This window comes from Patagioenas fasciata, chromosome W (assembly GCF_037038585.1).
Source record: "Patagioenas fasciata isolate bPatFas1 chromosome W, bPatFas1.hap1, whole genome shotgun sequence".
Lineage (NCBI taxonomy): Eukaryota > Metazoa > Chordata > Aves > Columbiformes > Columbidae > Patagioenas > Patagioenas fasciata.
In genome coordinates, this window is record NC_092559.1 from 60,957,698 (window position 1) to 60,970,152 (window position 12,455).

Genomic DNA, 12,455 nt, shown 5'->3' on the forward strand with positions numbered 1-12,455 from the left:
CAGCTTTTTGATTCAGCAGAAACCTAGAGTCAAACCCTATTATAGTGGCTGGCATGTGTAATTTCTATTACACAGTAATGGCAGTCAAATATTGTCAGCACTTTGTTACAACAGTAATTTGCACAGACTTGTTGGTTCATTTATACCACTGGTGAACGCACAGACTTGTGGTCTCGGGAAAAAATACAGTGTTTTATCTTATTTTAATGGTGAATTTAATTGCAAATTTCTTTTATGTTCAGAAAGGGCGCGCGCACACCCAGACTACAACTCCCAGAATACACCGAGCAGTCGAACCGCACCCCCCACCGCCTGCGCACTGTGTCGTGTGAAAGGTGACTCCACCGTCACTTCCGCCGCGTGGTGCAGGTCGGGAATGCGAGTCGCGATTGGCCGGTGACTGTCCTGCTTTTCAAAGTGCTGGGGAACAGGAAGCGGTAACGGTGGAGCGAGTGCGGCAGAGTGAGAGGTTCCTCGTGGTGAGTACCTAGCGGAACCACCTCCCCACCCCGCGGAGCACCGCGCTGTCAGAGCGTGACCTAGCCGAGAATTGAAAAGTGGTCGATTTAATGCGCGCTTTGATGACGTAATAACTAATGAAGTAGCGGTGCTGCTAAACACATGGCTTGGGCCAGCACCGGTCTGGTCCCCTTCTCAGGGGCGCCCCCATGGGATACTTGAGCCTGCCGGCGGTCGTCCGTGTCGCTCTCAGAGCGCCCATACCCGGCGGGCACTCGGCGCTAGCTAGGCCTTCCGCCTGCTCCTGGAACTCGGCGGTCGCTCATTGGTTCCTCCGCCTGGGGCGGGCGCTGCTGCTGCCTTATGATTGGCGGGATAGTGGTGACTGCCATCAGCATCTGCCAATGATGCTGCGGCTGAGGTGCGCGGGATGAAGCTTGGAGGCGGTGCGCGCCGCCGCGAGAGGCTTCGGCGGGGCGGACTGGGGCCGGAGCGGGCCGGGCCTCCGAGAGTTCCGCGGAGCCTCGGGCCAGCGGAGATCCCGACGGCAGATCGTGGTGTTGGCTCGCAGCCGCTATGAGTAGCGAGAGGTCTCTCCTGCCCCTTGGTAGTGCGGAGCTGGGCGTGTGCCCTGCTCGGCAGTGTGTGGGTGCTTGGGTCGCCTCAGTGGAAGCGAGTCCTTGGCTGTGGCTGAGAGGGGATAGAGGGGTTGGCTTTCATCCTTGCTCTGTGATTGCTATTTTGGAAGAAAAATATATAGGAAAGCGAACAAGAAGTTCTTACATCTGTGTTACCTTGAAGCAACCACTGCTGTTACCCACCAAACACTCATTCTCCTTTTCTGAGATAGCCGCAATGAGATGGCATTGGTTTGGCCAGTGCTTGGTCTGCTGATCTGTGGTGTTTGATTTGCATAACTCTACTCTGCCTACCTGCATTTGTGTATGATTATGTAGGCAAAGAAATCAAATGTCTAGTGCCTAAAATAAGAGATCCTGTTCAAGTCCAGGAGTATGGAAATAAGATTACTTCATTGATGTAGAATCATAAGAACAGATCTGCAAATTGCGTGCATGCCATATAAGATGGATCTGGTGTCAGAAGTTGATACGGTTAAGTCAGTAGTCAATTGGGTCTTCCAAGAAAATCCAGGTAAATAACTGAATTAGTCCAGTTTCCATCTCTCATTTCTGAGCCTGCGTGTGTCAATTTGGATCACTTCTGTCTGCCTTCCTTAGCTTCTTGTTGTTTCTCTGAGGACTGTGCCTTTCACTTCTTGCTCCAAAGTAGTCATGCTCTCATTGAATACATGCTGTTCTCTTGAGCTTTCTTCTGCAATATCACTGAGTTTTGTCACTGTTTATTGCAGGTCAACAATAAACTGTGGCAGATGCTCTCTGTTAACCCTTCTCTCCCCACTAAGGAAAGGGAATAGAAGGAAAAGGGAGAGAGACTTACAAGTTGGAAAGTTAAAAAAGCTTTACTAATAATGAGAGAAAATAATGCAAAACATGCAAGTCACCCACCACTGGCGGGGGCGGGCTGGTGACTGGCATTGTGCTAGCGGTGAACAGGAACTGGATTCAGGGGTGCACAAACTGGAACCAGGATCAGGACTGCAGTCAGGAGAACGGGCAGGGTCCTCTTCGTACACCGGCACTGGACAAAGAGAGTGAGACCCTCATGATCTCCTAGCTTTAAATTGTGTATGATGTGGATGGCATGGAATACCTCGGTCAGTTTGGGTCATCTGTTCTGTCCGTCCCTCCCTGCAAGTATGACCCTCTTACTTATGGGACATACAGAATTTATCAGTTGGCTGCTATAGCAATAGAAGATAAACCAGGGCCTTTTCTACATACCATTCCTACCTTTAACTTAGTAAAACTGTAAAGATTGGGTGTTATCAGCTCTGGAGTGAACACTGTCCAAAAACCATGCAGCCAACTTCAGAAAAATACAGTTATTTAGAAGAACCTAGCTGAAAGGAAAATTCTGTAACAGAGCATTGGTCTTTTTTTTTTAACCAAAACCAGGACAGTTTAAAATGAAAATATGCAATGACTGCTGCAACTGTACTTAGATATGTGATAAATTCACTTTTTTTACTGGTTTTGTGTTAATTTAGGACAATAAATTGCCTATCATAATTTGTTATTTTCTTATTCATGATTTTCAGTGTTCTGAGAAAGACTGAAACTTTATAAAATGTCTTAGATTGGGGGGGCTTGCTTTGTTATTTTGAGGAAGGTTTTTTTTGTAATGTCTTCCAAAATTTACTTCCAAATTGCATGTTTGTAGGATAGGTGGAAATAATGAGATTTAGGGATCGAAATTTTGTTTAGTTTAATTTTTAGGGAATTACACTTAATAGCAAGTCATCAATCCTTGTACAATGTATCAAATATGGGCAAGATGAATAAAACAGTGAATTAAATGGCTGACAACTTACCACATGAGACTTTATGTGGAATATCAGATGACAGCAGAAAAGCAGAAGCTGCTGGTCATCTGTGTTAGACCCATCATTACAGATGAGGTGAAATGAAGGCAGCAGCAGCATTCTTTCCCTTCAAACTCACCTTCACCTTTGCCCTCACAAGATCCTGATATGTAATTCAGCATCTGCTTGGCAAAGCAGTGATAGCAGATAGAATTAGACTTACATAAGCAGTTGCTTCTGCTCTTCTTTTTCATGCTCTTGGCAAAATGACTTCTCTATGGGACAGTTTTTCTGAGATGCAAGAAAGAGTATGTTTTGTGGTAAAAATAGGAATTCCACAGTTTCTTTAACTTGATGTCTGTTAGTCATAAGAAAATAACTTTGCTTTTATCAAAACGAGGTAATTCTTCTCCTTTCTACTTCTATTGAACCCTGTATACCAGCATGTGTTTTTGTTGGAAGTGAAGTAGAATTTACACAGGGGAGTTATCAGGCATGGTGGCATCAGCTCAGATATGGTTAGTACATGTAAGGAACAGATTTGTGCTCAGGACTTTCTAATTCCAATCACACACAAAAAAATCTGCACCAGAAGTTAGGGAGCACCTGCTATCTGGTTTCTTCTAGCACTCTGAAGAATTAACTGCTTCTTTGCCATGCTAGAATTTTCCATTCAGTGTTTGGTTTGATACTAGCTGTTCTCCTGACTTTCTTCCTTTTGTCCATATTAAGTATAACAATATAGTGAAGGGTATGTCTCAAATTCCTTTAAGACTCATTCAAGCCTAATCACCATTTTCTCTCAGAAACCATATGTTCTTCCAAATGAGTTAGGCTGTGAAAAAGAAACAAAGTTTCTGCATTCATGTGACTTTGAAATATCTTGGTTTTTCCTGTGGTGTTCTCAGTGTGAGAGCCATGTGAATGTGGGAGTTGAAGATGAGTGCTGCTGCACAGATCTGAAGTCATTTTGCCTGGAGTTAATTTGTGAAATGCTTTTATTGAAGCACTTGGACTCTCTCCAGATATTCTTTTGCATAAGCAGCATACTAACATCTGTGTCTCATCCACAGGCAGAGAGTTCTGCTAAACCTCTTCAGGTTTGAGAACCTCTGCAACTCCCATCCCCAGCTGTGTTTGTTGCATAAGTAAGGGAGGAAGAGCCATCAGATTACAAGCCTATATGTCTCTTCCAAAAGGTTGGCAAAGAATATTTCACCTTGTAGGGGGAGAAGTGTAAGAAGGCTGGGTGAATAAGAAGCTCTTTGCTCATGGGTGTGACAACACATCAAATCCCTGGCAACTCCTATGTACTCAGAAGCTGAAAAGTGAAAAGGAAGTAAACATATTGTGTGCACTAGATACAAAATGTGACTTAAGTATGAAAATTTTCAGAACCATTCTTCCACCAAGTGGATTGGTAGAATTGCAAGAAGTAACTGTGTATTATGACATTATGCTGCTGAGATGCTGTAGAATAGTTAGCTATGATGTTACATCCCTGCAGTATTTGCTTTGAGGGAGGTGGGGGCCCCTGCTGAATCTGTAGAAGAAATGCATTTACTCACTTTGATCGTGTTGTTGGTTTTTTTTTTGGTTTTGTGGTTGGTTGGTTGGTTTGTTTGTTTGTTTTCTCTCATGTATAAATAAGGCCATATTCCACTTCATTAACCCTAAAGTGTCCTACCTGTCAGCTAAAATCAGATAAAACTGTTACTGAAATAGTTTGGTGTTTCCGTTGGTTTTATAGTCCCTGAAAAGTACAAGTTAGGTCATGTTTGTATACTAACTTGACAGTACATAGTATTTATTGAGTGGCCAGTATTCTTACTGTCCTACTACATCTTTTGCAGACTAGTCCTTTTGTCATGGAAGCTGAAGAAATGATGGAATGTATCCAGGAATATCCTGAGCACTATAAAGTTATTTTGGATAGACTGAATGAACAACGTGAGCAGGACCAGTTTACGGATATCACTCTGATTGTTGATGGTATGTATGTACAGGCCTGAGAACCAGTTGGTATACAGATAATTCTGAAAGCTGTGCTGGGAAGCTGTTGGGTTTGTCACAGGTCAGCTGTCAAACTGGGCAGCTAACAAATTCTTGGTTCTGTATTGTGTGTGACTTGCTTGCAGAGTTTCATTTAAAATCTTGGGCTGAACAGAGTTTCCAGCAGTGATAAATAATTCTGCTTCTGCTTTTCCAAACAAGGGGCTAAATATTTTTAGATAGAAGCCCACTTTGAAACTGCTGTGCTATATTTAACATGTTGTCTAAGGATTTCCAAAACATTGTAAAAATATTTCTCCCTAACTGGACCTGACTGTCTGTATGTAGAGAACTTATACAAATATTGGATTGTTTAAAAACACAAACAAAACCCAAACAAACAAACAAAAAACCAGCTTGAAATAAGATTGCCTTCTTGCTTCTCTGGTATCTGCTTACTATTTTAATATATTGTTAAAATAGGGTAGAACAACTCACTTTTCTTTTTCTGTGTGTTCTAAAGACATAAGTATTAGTTTAAACAGAAGACAGAGATATAAGTGCTTATTATCTCATTAGAAAAGGTGGTGTCTGATAGATCACCTAAGATTGCTTCTTATCCCAAAGCAGTTCAAGGAAGATAGGCAGTGTCTACTAGGACAGATCTAGCTAAAGGAATACCACCTGATCCTTAGAAGGATATAAAGAACTCACTTGAAGGAAAAGGGTCCTACAGAGCCTGGATAAGAAAAAAGTAAACAAATGAAGAAAAAAATTACTCTCCTGGAATCACCATAGTTTCACTGACAATGCTTGCACAAAACTTATCCTGAATGTTTGTTCCATCTCTAGTATTACCAAATCCATGTGTTGAGCTCAAAACTGTTTTATTGTGTAGCTGTGTAGTATTAATCCATGTTGCTTCTCTTACCTCTGTCCCATGGAGCCTTATGAATGTTCATGCCTGTACCGGGGAGAAGGCAACACAGTGATGAGGAATACACAGTCTGGAAAACAGGAAGAACAGAGCAGAACTACTTCTGTTCTGCAGGGCTCTTTATGCTGGCAGAAGTGATGATAAAAATACATCTGTATGTAAGAGCAGCAAAAAACAAGGAGAGCCTGGATAAAACCTGAGAACTGAGCCCAAAACATACAGGAAAAAGTTTGCACAGGAATTTCCCATAACTTAAATATCTGAAAAGAGAAACACTCTGGAGTGAGTCCTCCAGCTGACTGAGTTGCAGAGCTTCAACAAGGTCAGTGATGTCAGCAAGGGTCCGCATGAGATGGGACAGACTAGCTGCAGTGGTATCCCATGTTACAAGGAGACATACAAAGTAACTATATGCTGCTGGAATAGATTTCCAGGCTGGGTGGTTCTGCAGCCATTCTCTGCATCTGCACTTATTCTGCAATATGAGTAAGGAAGGCGTTAGCCTAAACCAAAATTTTTGTCTCTCTTTGTAGGTCACCGTTTCAAAGCTCATAAGGCTGTTCTTGCTGCCTGTAGCCAGTTCTTCTACAAATTCTTCCAAGATTTCACCCAGGAGCCCTTGGTGGAGATTGAAGGTAGTCTGATTCATGCAAATAAAAACCTTCAGAGTTGTATGCCCAGGCTCAAAATGAATGTAGTATCCTTGGTATGGGCTGAAATGCATGCTTGGTCATATTGATTAACTTTCTAGATCTCAGCTCTTGAGTTGTTCTGAGGTAGTGTTATGGTTTAACCCTGGCTGACAACTAAGCACCATGCAGCCAGGCTCACTCATTCCCCCCAGGTGGGATGGGGGGAAGAATCGGAAGGGTAAAAGTGAGAAAGAAACTTGTGGGTTGAGATAAAAAAAGGTGAGTAATTAAAAATATTTTTTTTTTTTAAATGGCAAGGAAAAATAACAGAGAGAGGAAAATAAAACCTAAGAAAGTAATGCAAATGAGAACAATTGCTTGCTACCAACTGACTGATGCCCAGCCAGTCCATGAGCAGTGGCTCCTCTGCCCACCTAGCCCCCAGTTTTATTGCTGAGCACAACATCATATGGCATGGAATATCCCTTTGGACAGTTGGAGTCAACTGTCCCAACTGTGTCCCCTCCCAACTTTTTGTGCACCTCCAACCTACTTGCTGGTGGAGCAGTGTGAGGAATAGAAAAGGCCTTGACTCTGTGTAAGCACTGCTCAGCAGTAACTAAAACATCAGCGTGTTATCAACACTATTTTCAGCACAAATGTAAAACATAGCCACATACAAGCTACTATGAAGAAATTTATCCCAGCCAAAACCAGTACAGGTAGCTATTGCCACTGGAAAAAACTTCCCCTGAAGAAAAACTAAAAAGAAGAAAATGCCTTGGCTGGGGTGCAAGAATAGGATAGATGTGGAGCAATACTTACCTGGTAGGCAAGGAGCAAGTTCCTGGAGCAATACTTCAGCTTCCAGTAACTTGCTGCTTAGAGGTCTCTTCAGAGAGCAGTCATATTTTTATGTTTTAAATTTATACTTTTTATTATTCTATGCAAACAGCTTTTTGTCCATCTTCTCCTTTTATCTTTGTTGTGGCATGACTCCGTAGTTGTTCCAGATTCACATGTTTCTAAAGTAGACTTTTTATTCCAACATGAGTCTTTCAAGGGTGGCATCTTCATGAAAATGGCTATCAAAGTACGGTGAGCAAGCAAGTGTGCAAGATTCATCAGATAGATGAGACTGAGGAAATGCTGAAAGAGGCTGTTTTTCTTGCTTGTAAACAGGTGTAAGTAACATGGCATTTCGTCACCTAATTGAGTTCACCTATACAGCAAAATTAATGGTCCAAGGTGAGGAAGAAGCAAATGATGTTTGGAAAGCAGCTGAGTATCTACAGATGTTAGAAGCGATCAAAGCACTTGAAATCAGGTAAACACATAAGCCTCTTTTTCTTCCCAACACTGAAATGTAGAGTCTTAAGAATCCTTTTACGAGAGCTGGCTGCCAGTTGTTAAGGAAGTTTCTTCACCCTAGGTTTCCCGAAGCAGAGTCTCAGGCATGAATTCCAGAAATTACTCAAGTAATTTATTTGAAATGTACAGTGATAGAGAGCAGCTTGAACTGGGTGCCTCCACAGAGGGACCCTGAACAAAGAAATCCCTGGGCAATTATACCCTTACAATCCAAATTTCCCCACCCCTCGCACACCAATCCGAGCCAATTGTAGAATTAGGGTCTAGGGTCTCCCTGTTCTTCATTGGATCCCTTCATTTTCATCAGGCGGGCCATTTCTTATATCTGTGGGCAGTTGTTTGTCTTTCACTGACCAGTCTGGATGGCAATTTAGGTGCTGTCCTGTCAGCTGCTATTTGCACCTGCAGCTGGAAAGTTGAAAAAGTCCTTGGTCTCCTTGGCAATAGCCAAAACATCAGTAAGCTCTCACATTCTGCTGTTTCTTGTCTCTAGATGTGCCGTTCCTTTTCTTATCTCTAGGGAAGGATGCAGCTTCTGCTGATGATCATAGCTCCCTTACCTTCTGGCTTGAACCAACTCTGGGGGCCCTCCTTTCCTTAACTAGGTAAAAAGTTTGACATATCTAGGTGAAAGTTCACAGTTTGCAGCCTAAGGTTACAGCAAATTTAGTTACTTATGCTAAGCAAGTTCTATAAGAAGCAGTATACCAACTCACACAATAGTCCTGCCCTATTATGCTTATGCAAGCCTCTTGATTGTACAAACACAATAGTTCAGTAAGCTAAGGCCTGGACATAGGCTAAAGCAATCTATATTTCATAACACAGTATTTTGGAGTGCTGTTCTTTATCCTGGAACCTTCTAAGCTTGTGTGGGACCATATGCTCTTCTACTATAAGATATGGGTCAGAATTATAAAGGCTAAAAAATTAACATCACATTCTTTGGACTGGAACTCAATGGCAAGTGACATATCTGTTAAATATTGGAGACATTGTAGGGCTGTGACTTTCTGGTAACTAATACCAGGTCTCTGTGCTATCTGACTGCCCACACCTGACTGAGAGCTGAGTGTACAGTAGTGATGTCTCTTAGGTAATTAGGCCACCTTAACAACTTTGTGCTGCTGTTTTGATTTCATGCAGCTTTCTGCTTTCAAGAGAATAGGCTGTGATTTGAAAACTTCTTGGTGCAAAATTAATCTCTCAAACTTCTCGAACAAATGTAATCGTTATAATCAGTTTTATACAGGATCAGTACTTAATCAAATGTTGCCATGGCACCTTTTATCAAGTATGAGGAACTGTACTGCATTACCCAACTCCAACCTGAGAAAAGCAGGTACCATTCCCATCATGCTGTTTTTCTTCCCCTTCCTTCCTGTCGAGGTTTTGATTGCAGGGTGACAATAAAACCATGGCAGATGTATTGTTAACCCCCTCTTCCTCCCCCCTTCAGCCCCTCCCTCTTCCCCCTTCCCACTAAGGACAGGCGATCGGGAGGGAAAGAAGGACAGAGAGAAGAGACTTGGAAAAATTCAAGATGTGTTACTAATGCTACTAATAAGAATAGAGAAAATCATACAAAATATACAAAACCAATCTTGAAAGTCTCAGCAACTGCAGAGCCGGCACCCGAAGTCCTGGATTGGACTCTGCAGCCAACCGGAGCTGGATTCAGTCTCTCACTAGGCCTCAGTTTGCAGGGATGACTAGCAAGGTCCTCTCCTAATATCGACCATAAGGAAAAGGGACGAGATCCTTGTGATCTCCCCCTTTTATATGAAGTATTCATGTGAATGGGATGTTATACTCAGTTGGTCAGTTTCTTGGTCACCTGTTTCTCATTGCCCCTCTTGAGAGAGATGCATCTGTGCTTATGAATAACTTTGCATTTCATTGCTGTGTTTACCAAAACATATGTCTGGTTCTCCAGGAAAATGCAGCTAATGTGAAAGCTTTAGCTGACAGGCAAAGTCACTAAAAGAGAAACTTGTTTTTAACAAAACCAGGACACTTCTTTTTCACAAAGTGCTGTCATGTTCTTATTCCTTCTGTATGCTGCACTGTTATTCTGTCATGAAGCAGAAGGAGGGGCAATAAATGTCTCTCAGCATTATGGTTATCCTTGCTTTCTCTTCTAGACCTGCTGGAAGCTCATGGAATCATAGAATGGTTTGGGTTAGAAAGGACCTTAAAGATCATCTAATTCCACCCCTCCTGCCATGGGCAGGGACACCTTCGACTAGACCAGGTTGCCCAAAGCCCCATCCAACCTGACCTTGAACACTTCTAGGAATGGGGCATCCACAACTTCTTTGGGCAGCCTGTTCCAGTGCCTCACCACCCTCATGGTGAATAATTTCTTCTTTATATCTAATCTAAATCTACCCTCTTTCAGTGTAAAGCCATTATCCCTTGTCCTATCACTACATGCCCTTGTAAAAAGTCCCTCTCTAGCTTTCTTTTAGGTCCCCTTTAAGTACTGGAAGGCTGCTATAAGGTCTTCCTGCAGCCTTCTCTTCTCCAGGCTGAACAACCCCAACTCTCTCAGCCTGTCTTCATAGGAGAGGTACTCCAGCCCTCTGATTGTCTGTGGCCTCCTCTGGACTTGCTCCAATGGATCCATGTCCATCTCATGTTGGGGGCCCCAGAGCTGAAAGCAGTACTGTGTGCACAAGCACAGGCACGTCGTAAGAAGAGCCAGAGGCCACAAATGTAATTGCAAAGAGTAAGTTTTATTTTAGTTACCTCTCTACTGGGGGATCTCTGTAGCCACACCTGAGCTCCCAGGCAGAGGCGGCGTAAGCAGGGACTCAAGCGCTGGTAAGTTTAGCCCTGCTGGAAGATTGTTAGGCCGGCTACGCTCGCCTATATTTAAAAACTTAGAGCAGATGCAGCTTCTTGCTGTGCTCTGCTCTTTCTCAAAACAAAGCAGGAATCTCAGACATGATAAGGTACTGTAGGGTTTCTCTCAGGCCTATGTTATCTCACACAGAGGTTCTACTTGTCAAGGACACAAGGTCAGTAAAACAATTAGTGTGATGTATGTGCTTTCTTTATACCCCAGCTGCGGGTCACTTGAGCATGATTACCTTTCTCCTTGCCAATCTTCCGCAATTCCCATACATTCCACCCTTTGCTGGGGCCAGAATAGCCATAGGTGTTCATGTGAGCGTGTAAAGTTTAGAACAGAGCATTTTACAGAGATACTCAACAAACACATATACATCTATAAAGAGAGAAAAGGAACAAATATATGTGTGCAATAATAGGTTGCATCTGGCGTCCCATCTATCTTCTCAAGGAATGAGATGAGTCTTTCAGCCAGGCACTGTCAGTGGATTGCTTCATTTGATATGTCAGTCCCACAAGATGTTATCTTCTATCCTGGCTAGTTCATTAGCTGTCTTGAAGCTGCACTTGTGTTAAAAAAGTCAGAGCAGCATCTTCAGCCACTACCTACCCAAGGGAAAAAGAATCATGAGAAACATGAAAGTTAAAAAAGAGAAAAACCCTTGGCATAATACATATATGTAACAGGACTATTGCGGTAATAAATTGACAGCAAGAGATCTGCAGCTATTAGTCTTGTGGAGGTGTGTCCTGCGTATTATACTTGTAACATAGGGTTACAAGGCACGACGAGCCAATCTGTGATAAGGGAGGAAAACAGGGGCGTCTTCTCCTTCCAATAATACATAAACTGTTGCTCCAGCTCCTTCAGCTAGTATTACTCCGGGTTTGACAACCTGGTGTGGGGTAATTACCCACACAGACTGGAAAGCCGTGGCCTGTGCTTTCTCAGATTGAACTTCAACACGATGTTGGGTCCGCGACACCAATAACACCGTTCCAATGCTGTCTCCTCTAGACAAAGTACAAGTAGTCATTGAAGATATCTGAAATAAAAGAACTCGAGAGTCCGATATTAGCAAAGGATGTAACATAAGAGGAGAAGTCGGAGTACACAACCACACAGCATTCTCAGGAGTCATTATGTGGACTTTCGCATCCAGATTAATAGGTTGCGGTCCCACTTTGCAATCCATTGGGGTGAATAATTCCATTTCCCCTGTAGTTAGTATTTTGGGAGAAATACCATCTGGAAGGATTTCAATCCGCACCATGTTTTGTACTGGGGGTGTTGTGATGCGATCATAGGGTGTTTGATTATGGATAATCCAACTGTTAAGCAAAAAAACTACTTTAGTCAGATGTGGGCTCCAATGTTGCAGAGTTTTAGTAGCGGTTAATTTTTTTCATTTGTTCTTTCAACATTCCATTCATCTGTTCAATTAAGCCATTGGCCTGGGGATGATGTGCAATGTGAAACAACCAGTCTATCCCTAACCCTCGAGGCCGGTCTTGTACATTACGTCCACTAAAGTGTGTCCCTTGGTCCCTCTGTATTTGAGGGGGAGGTCCATAGTGATGGATGAGTTGTTCTAGCGCCTCAGTCGTATTATGCTGATTAGCATGTTTAGTGGGCTTGGCAAATAATAGCCCTGACACCGTATCCACAGCAGTGAATACATATTGCCACTCCCTAGATGAGGGTAAGGGGCCCACATAATCAACTTGCCAGGTATTCAAAGCCCACTGACCAAGCTTTATCTGT

The 12,455-nt window shown here is 42.9% G+C and overlaps 1 protein-coding gene across 1 annotated transcript in view; it reads left to right on the plus strand.

Moving 5' to 3' along the window:
• Window positions 1-369: 369 nt before the first annotated feature.
• Window positions 370-12,455, plus strand: part of LOC136114667 (zinc finger protein 131-like) — a 43,418-nt gene continuing 31,332 nt past the window's right edge. The window contains exons 1-4 of the mRNA XM_065860103.1: window positions 370-479; window positions 4,756-4,894; window positions 6,365-6,466; window positions 7,646-7,790. Coding sequence (XP_065716175.1) covers window positions 4,771-4,894; window positions 6,365-6,466; window positions 7,646-7,790 — 371 coding nt within the window. The 5' untranslated portion in view covers window positions 370-479; window positions 4,756-4,770. The remainder of the gene's footprint in view (window positions 480-4,755; window positions 4,895-6,364; window positions 6,467-7,645; window positions 7,791-12,455) is intronic.